General features: G+C 57.1%; 1 protein-coding gene across 1 annotated transcript; it reads left to right on the top strand.

The window, feature by feature from the left end:
- Nucleotides 1-1262: 1262 nt before the first annotated feature.
- On the top strand, nucleotides 1263-7487 carry LOC149428988 (KH homology domain-containing protein 4-like; the record flags this gene model as incomplete). The annotated part of the gene is made up of 4 exons (XM_089666864.1): nucleotides 1263-1389; nucleotides 1863-2145; nucleotides 5191-5319; nucleotides 7405-7487. Coding segments are annotated over exons 1-4 (524 nt in total), but the record flags the coding sequence as incomplete, so codon positions are not given.
- Nucleotides 7488-8582: the final 1095 nt, after the last annotated feature.

Raw genomic sequence — 8582 nt, forward strand, 5'->3', positions numbered from 1 at the left:
ATTGTTTATTTTTTTATGTATTTTTTATTTATTTTTTTTATTTTTTTTGAGGAAATCTTTTGCTTTTATTTATTTTTCTGTTTTTTTATTATTATTTACAGGTACGTATATAGCGCCGTCAATTTATACAGTGCTTTACGTATATATTGTACATTGTTATTATTTGTTTGTTTTTTTTTTATGTATTTTTATTTCTATTTAGTTTCTGAGGAAATCATTTGTTTTTATTTGATTAGTTTTCTGTTTTTTTTTTACTTGTTTATTATTTATTTTCATTAAATATTTCTATATTGCTACTTTTCTGGCACTTTATGTTTACATTTTAAAATCAGCTTTTTTTCTTTTTTTTTGCTAGAAAATATCTTAGAACCCCAAACATTATATATATATATGTTTTTTTTCTTGTTTTTTTTTTTTTTAAAGCAGAGGCCCTAGAGAATAAATTGGTGGTTTTTGCGATTCTTTTTCCTGATTCGGAACAAGATAAACCGCACGTGTCTAGGAACAGAAACTGAGAGGAAGTGTAAATTGTTACAGTTGTCACCAGAACAGGAAGTGAGGGGAAATCTCCCAATGGGGACACCCGTGTCTGATGCTGTATTCAGGCAGGTTTATGTATGGGTGGAGCAAGGATGTGATTGGATGATTATGGGTGGAGCCAGGATGTGATTGGTGATTGTGGGTAGAACAGGGATGTGACAGAATCGATGTGGGTGGAGCCAGGATGTGATTGGTTCATTATGGGCTGAGCCGGGGTGTGATTAGCTGATTGTGGGCAGAGCCAGGATGTGATTGGATGATTGTGGGTGGAGCAAGTATGTAATAGGCTAATTTATGGGAGAAGCCGTGATGTGATTAGATGAGTGTGGGTGGAGCCAGGATGTGATTGGATGATAGTGGGCGGAGGCGGTATGTAATTGGATGATTGTGGGCGGAGCCGGGATGTGATTGGATGATTGTGGGCGGAGCCGGGATTTGAAGACACTTCTTGCAGATATCGGGTTCAGTTATGGGCGGAGACAATGATTGTAGCCTGGGACTGGAGTGGAGGGATCGGGCGATGACGTATATAGAAGGTATATGGAGGCGGAGTCGAGCTCGGGGTCTTGCACAGGAGGGCGGTCCCGCAAGACACACCCCGGGTGTGCGATCACCTTGGCTCTCATGCAGGTGGGAGTGGTGTAGGATCGGGGTGGGAGTGGTTTAGGCCGGGCGGGCTCAGTAGGCTGAGCTTTGCGGCACTCTCTGGCTGGGCGGCTTCCCGGCTCCTCCCATGGAGGAGGGGGGGCGTGGACCGGACGTCCGGACGCGTTGACGTCACCGGACGGACGCAGGAGAAGCGGAGAGCTGTGCGGTCGCCATGTCAGCGATGAGCGCGCAGGCTGGCGGGTGAGAGGCCGGGGAGCGACCCCCCCCCCGTGTGGGGTGTACAGGGAAGGGGGTGCTGTATGTTGGGGTACACGGGGGGGGGACGGGACAGTGTCGGGGGATTATTAGGCTGGGAGGACGGGAAGCCCCATATGGGCTCTGCTTAGCGCCCCCGCCCCCCCACCATGTGACAACTGTGGGCCAATCACTGAGCGCTCTCCCTGCAACGTGCCCCCCTCCATACCCGGAAGTACAAGGATTGGGAGTGGGGGATGGAGAAGAGGGGTTATAGTCATCCTGTTGCATTGTCCTGTATGTCTTCTCTATGGTATGGAGGACCCAGACTGCTCCCCCTCCCCCCATCGGTGACCCTCTCTCTGATCTCTCCACCCCGGGGTCACACACTCTGCAATTCTGGTGCCCGGCTTCGTTCTAATCCGGATTCTTTTACTCTGAGCCCTACCTCCTTTTTTTTTTTTTTTTCCTCTTTCCAGACGAAGAAGCAAGTGGGATCAGCCAGGCCCGGCGTCGGCAGCGCTCCTCCTCCCCGGAGTGATGCCCGTCATTCCCCCCATGGCCAACATCTATGCCCCCGCCGGTCCGATCGGTGCAACCATGTTCGTGCCCCCCATCGAGGAGAAGGCGGTGAGTGGTGCGGGGGAGGTGGTCAGCGCTCCCTCGGGGGCTCTGGACGCAGCCGCCGCCGTGGCCGCCAAGATTAACGCCATGCTGATGGCCAAAGGAAAGATCAAACCTTCGCAGAGCACCCCGGATAAGGTAAGGAGCCCCTCCCCCCCCCCCCCCCAGGGACGTGGTCCGGGCCCCCCTTCCCCCCCCCCCCCAGGGACGCGGTCCGGGATGCCTCCCCTCTGGCCACGCACGCCCGGTAGGTGGGATGCCTCCCCTCTGGCCGCGCACGCCCGGTAGGTGGGATGCCTCCCCTCTGGCCGCGCACGCCCGGTAGGTGGGATGCCTCCCCTCTGGCCGCGCACGCCGGGTAGGTGGGATGCCTCCCCTCTGGCCGCGCACGCCGGGTAGGTGGGATGCCTCCCCTCTGGCCGCGCACGCCGGGTAGGTGGGATGCCTCCCCTCTGGCCGCGCACGCCGGGTAGGTGGGATGCCTCCCCTCTGGCCGCGCACGCCGGGTAGGTGGGATGCCTCCCCTCTGGCCGCGCACGCCGGGTAGGTGGGATGCCTCCCCTCTGGCCGCGCACGCCGGGTAGGTGGGATGCCTCCCCTCTGGCCGCGCACGCCGGGTAGGTGGGATGCCTCCCCTCTGGCCGCGCACGCCGGGTAGGTGGGATGCCTCCCCTCTGGCCGCGCACGCCCGGTAGGTGGGATGCCCCCCCTTTGGCCGCGCATCCTTTTTGATAGGTTGGAAGTTTCTCCTCTCTGAGCATGCCCAGTAGTTCGGACCCCCCATTGCTCTCTGCTCATGCTCACTGGGAAGACGCTATGAATAGTAATGAAGCCGCAAAGCTTCTGACATCACCTGGGATCAGCCATTTGTATGGTAGATAAACACAAAACAGAACTGGTGTCGGCATCACGGAGACGGCGGGGTCACCAGAATAGGAAGTGGGGAGTAAGAGGAATGAGAATCGGAACGGAACGGTTTTAGTTTCCATCCTATTCAGTGACTGATGCCGATTTGTTGGATTATATTACGAGTGATGGGTCAGAAGGAGGGGGCGGCGCCGTCAGGAGAAGGAGGCGGGGCTCACCACATCCATCTATAACCCAGAGAGGAGCGGCCACCTTCACAGCTGAGCTGCAGCCACCTATAAACCAGTATATAATGCAGCCGGACTGGTTTTACTGGAAAGGTCATCCCCGGGTTGATTCTTTACTGGCTTCAGTTTCTCTTGCTGGGAGGACTGGGGAGATTTGGGGAAATCATGCTCCGCCCACTCAGGGTGGTGCCGCGGTGGATAAGCGTTGGGGGTGTGGCGGTGACCGCACTGTTGCAGCTCACTGGGGCTTCTGGTCAGACTGGTCACAGGCCTTTCCCTTACTGCTCTGCACAGGCTGTCAATGGGGAAAGTTTCCAGTGATTTTATATACAAAGACTTAGAATTCGGAGATAATGGGGGGCGTCTCGTAATAATCACACATCAGAAATATAACTCCTCTGGGGGGGCCACAAACCAACTTAAACTGATGACTAGAATACTCCCAGCTTACCGTTGACACCTGTGGGACCCCTCTAGAACAGGGGCCTCCAAACAGTTGGTGTCAGTGGGAGGAACAGTGCCCAATTGTTGGCGTTGGGTGGGAGCAACAAGGGCCCCATCGTTGGCATCGGGTGGGAGCAACCGAGGGCCCCATCGTTGGCGTCGGGTGGGAGCAACCGAGGGCCCCATCGTTGGCGTCGGGTGGGAGCAACCGAGGGCCCCATCGTTGGCGTCGGGTGGGAGCAACCGAGGGCCCCATCGTTGGCGTCGGGTGGGAGCAACCGAGGGCCCCATCGTTGGCGTCGGGTGGGAGCAACCGAGGGCCCCATCGTTGGCGTCGGGTGGGAGCAACCGAGGGCCCCATCGTTGGCGTCGGGTGGGAGCAACCGAGGGCCCCATCGTTGGCGTCGGGTGGGAGCAACCGAGGGCCCCATCGTTGGCGTCGGGTGGGAGCAACCGAGGGCCCCATCGTTGGCGTCGGGTGGGAGCAGCCGAGGGCCCCATCGTTGGCGTCGGGTGGGAGCAGCCGAGGGCCCCATCGTTGGCGTCGGGTGGGAGCAGCCGAGGGCCCCATCGTTGGCGTCGGGTGGGAGCAGCCGAGGGCCCCATCGTTGGCGTCGGGTGGGAGCAGCCGAGGGCCCCATCGTTGGCGTCGGGTGGGAGCAGCCGAGGGCCCCATCGTTGGCGTCGGGTGGGAGCAACCAAGGGCCCCATCGTTGGCGTCGGGTGGGAGCAACCAAGGGCCCCATCGTTGGCGTCGGGTGGGAGCAACCAAGGGCCCCATCGTTGGCGTCGGGTGGGAGCAGCCAAGGGCCCCATCGTTGGCGTCGGGTGGGAGCAGCCAAGGGCCCCATCGTTGGCGTCGGGTGGGAGCAGCCAAGGGCCCCATCGTTGGCGTCGGGTGGGAGCAGCCAAGGGCCCCATCGTTGGCGTCGGGTGGGAGCAGCCAAGGGCCCCATCGTTGGCGTCGGGTGGGAGCAGCCAAGGGCCCCATCGTTGGCGTCGGGTGGGAGCAGCCAAGGGCCCCATCGTTGGCGTCGGGTGGGAGCAGCCGAGGGCCCCATCGTTGGCGTCGGGTGGGAGCAGCCGAGGGCCCCATCGTTGGCGCCGGTGGGAGCAACCAAGGGGCCCATCGTCTGAGTCGGGGGGTATAATGCCTTTTTTTATCAGAGAAGAATAGTACTCCAAGGGCAGATTAGGATAAGCAAAGGGCCAAGTTTGGAGGCCGCAGCTCTAGAAGCCACTTGTTTCCAAGGCCCCATGCCCAGCAGCTCCCCTTCTACAGCTGAATATATGCCAAGTGTTCTCTGCTTGGACAGTTGAGAGCCTAACATTGCCGCGCTCTTCTACATCCAATCACAACGCTTTGCATTCATTTAGAGAATGCAAAGCATTCAATGAATGGTGGCCGTGGTCAGTGGCCCGACCTCCTGTGCTCACATATAGCAGGGCAGTCGCTCAGCGTGGGACTCGGAGGCCAGTGGAGATCTCTGGAGTAGCGTGTCTTCTTCAGCTATTTCCAGCTGCATCATCCAGGTGACGGGTCCGTAGAGGAGGAAAAGGCTCTGAAGGGGGGGGGAGTTGGGGCTAATTTTGTAGTTTTTGTTGCTTTTTTGTTTAATTCTCGTTGCCCAATGTGTCCTTGCAGGTCCAGATCCCAGGCAAACCTGCCTCGGGTACCAAAAGCAAAGATGACCTGGTGGTGGCTGAAGTGGAGATCAACGATGTGCCTCTGACGTGCCGGAACCTGTTAACGAGGGGACAGACCCAGGACGAGGTTGGTGTTCTCAGCCGCTGGAGGGCCACCAAGTCAGGAAATAATTGTTGAGCGAGTCAGGCATGTTCGACCCGATGATTACATTGGAAAGCCCGGATCACGCTTCTCACTGGGGTTGGATAGAATAGGACATCCCTGTGTTGTAGGGCATCGGGGGGGTCTTGGGGGGAGGGGGACACGTTGTCCAAAATCTGGTGCTATTTTCATGTTCTGGATCAGGGGTCTCCAAACTTTTCAAACAAAGGGATAATTTACTGTCCTTCAGATTGGGGGGGGGGGGGGCAGATTGTGGCAAGTGGGAGTAGAAAATGTCCTGGGACCAGCATCAATGAGGGTTTGTGGTCAGTAGGATGAGGAGTAGTGCCCAATCAATGGAAGAAATGGTGCACCATTGTTGATGTCTGTAGGAGTAGTGCCTCGTTTCATTGGGAAGGGTAGCGCCTCGTTTCATTGGGAAGGGTAGCGCCTCGTTTCATTGGGAAGGGTAGCGCCTCGTTTCATTGGGAAGGGTAGCGCCTCGTTTCATTGGGAAGGGTAGCGCCTCGTTTCATTGGGAAGGGTAGCGCCTCGTTTCATTGGGAAGGGTAGCGCCTCGTTTCATTGGGAAGGGTAGCGCCTCGTTTCATTGGGAAGGGTAGCGCCCCGTTTCATTGGGAAGGGTAGCGCCCCGTTTCATTGGGAAGGGTAGCGCCCCGTTTCATTGGGAAGGGTAGCGCCCCGTTTCATTGGGAAGGGTAGCGCCCCGTTTCATTGGGAAGGGTAGCGCCCCGTTTCATTGGGAAGGGTAGCGCCTCGTTTCATTGGGAAGGGTAGCGCCTCGTTTCATTGGGAAGGGTAGCGCCTCGTTTCATTGGGAAGGGTAGCGCCTCGTTTCATTGGGAAGGGTAGCGCCTCGTTTCATTGGGAAGGGTAGCGCCTCGTTTCATTGGGAAGGGTAGCGCCTCGTTTCATTGGGAAGGGTAGCGCCTCGTTTCATTGGGAAGGGTAGCGCCTCGTTTCATTGGGAAGGGTAGCGCCTCGTTTCATTGGGAAGGGTAGCGCCTCGTTTCATTGGGAAGGGTATCGCCTCGTTTCATTGGGAAGGGTAGCGCCTCGTTTCATTGGGAAGGGTAGCGCCTCGTTTCATTGGGAATGGTAGCGCCTCGTTTCATTGGGAGGGGTAGCGCCTCGTATCATTGGGAGGGGTAGCGCCTCGTATCATTGGGAGGGGTAGCGCCTCGTATCATTGGGAGGGGTAGCGCCTCGTATCATTGGGAGGGGTAGCGCCTCGTATCATTGGGAGGGGGTAGCGCCTCGTATCATTGGGAGGGGTAGCGCCTCGTATCATTGGGAGGGGTAGCGCCTCGTTTCATTGGGAGGGGTAGCGCCTCGTTTCATTGGGAGGGTAGCGCCTCGTTTCATTGGGAGGGGTAGCGCCTCGTTTCATTGGGAGGGGTAGCGCCTCGTTTCATTGGGAGGGGTAGCGCCTCGTTTCATTGGGAGGGGTAGCGCCTCGTTTCATTGGGAGGGGTAGCGCCTCGTTTCATTGGGAGGGGTAGCGCCTCGTTTCATTGGGAGGGGTAGCGCCTCGTTTCATTGGGAGGGGTAGCGCCTCGTTTCATTGGGAGGGGTAGCGCCTCGTTTCATTGGGAGGGGTAGCGCCTCGTTTCATTGGGAGGGGTAGCGCCTCGTTTCATTGGGAGGGGTAGCGCCTCGTTTCATTGGGAGGGGGTAGCGCCTCGTTTCATTGGGAGGGGGTAGCGCCTCGTTCCATTGGGAGGGGGTAGCGCCTCGTTCCATTGGGAGGGGGTAGCGCCTCGTTCCACTGGGAGGGGGTAGCGCCTCGTTCCACTGGGAGGGGGTAGCGCCTCGTTCCACTGGGAGGGGGTAGCGCCTCGTTCCACTGGGAGGGGGTAGCGCCTCGTTCCACTGGGAGGGGGTAGCGCCTCGTTCCACTGGGAGGGGGTAGCGCCTCGTTCCACTGGGAGGGGGTAGCACCCCAAGGGCCGGATATAGGCTAGCAATGGGCCACGTGTGGCCCTCGGGCCGCAGTTTAGAGATCCCTTTTCTGGATAAATATTGCAGTTTGCATTTTATGTCCTACAGATCAGTCGGCTGAGCGGGGCAGCGGTGTCCACACGTGGGCGGTACATGATGACGCCAGAGGAAAAAGCCAAAGTGGGCCCTAGGTATGTCTGAAGATGGCGTGTTGTCTACTGAGCGCTCGGCATGATTGGGGGGGGGGGGTGTTAGATGCCGTCACAGTGGGACATTTCTCTGTTTTCTATGTAAGTCGTCTGTTGAGACAGGTACAGGTTGCTTCTTCAGCATTAGCCCTTTCGCTGCCAGAGCCATTTTTGCATTTTTTTGCACACGTTTAAAAAAAAAAATAATAATAATTTTCGGCCTGAGGATGACACAAACCCCCAAAATATATTCTCTAAAAGCAGACATCCTAGAGCAGGGGTGTCAAACTGGCGGCCCTCCAGCTTTTGTAAAACTACAAGTCCCATCATGCCTCTGCCTTTGGGATTCACGCTTGTAACTGTCAGTTTTGAAATGCCTCATGGGACTTGTAGTTCGGCAACAGCTGGAGGGCGGCCAGTTTGACACTCGTGCCCTAGAGAATAAAATGGTGGTAGTTCCAAATTTTGTCATTCGATATTACTGCAAAGGTCTAGGAAATGCAAAATTTCAGTAAAAAAACCTAAAGTGAAATTTAGGGCAAACAAACGCAATAAATGACTGAAATTTGTGATAAAATATAAAAGATGAGATAGCGTCGAGTAAATAGATACCCAACATGTCAAACCTAAGTGTTACTAAACCCCAGACCCCGCGTTCACTATATCCGGTCTCCCCGTACCCTGCATGTTCACTATGTCCGCTCTCCCGGACCCTGCATTCACTATATCCGCTCTCCCCGTACCCCCGCGTTCGCTATGTCCGCTGTCCCCGTACCCCCGCGTTCGCTATGTCCGCTGTCCCCGGGACCCCCGCGTTCGCTATGTCCGCTGTCCCCGGGACCCCCGCGTTCGCTATGTCCGCTGTCCCCGGGACCCCCGCGTTCGCTATGTCCGCTGTCCCCGGGACCCCCGCGTTCGCTATGTCCGCTGTCCCCGGGACCCCCGTGTTCGCTATGTCCGCTGTCCCCGGGACCCCCGCGTTCGCTGTGTCCGCTGTCCCCGGGACCCCGCGTTCGCTGTGTCCGCTGTCCCCGGGGCCCCCGCGTTCGCTGTGTCCGCTGTCCCCGGGGCCCCCGCGTTCGCTATGTCCGCTGTCCC

The sequence above is a fragment of the Staurois parvus genome, unplaced genomic scaffold (assembly GCF_062004578.1).
Source record: "Staurois parvus isolate SC_StPar_1 unplaced genomic scaffold, SC_StPar_1.0 ptg002877l, whole genome shotgun sequence".
Lineage (NCBI taxonomy): Eukaryota > Metazoa > Chordata > Amphibia > Anura > Ranidae > Staurois > Staurois parvus.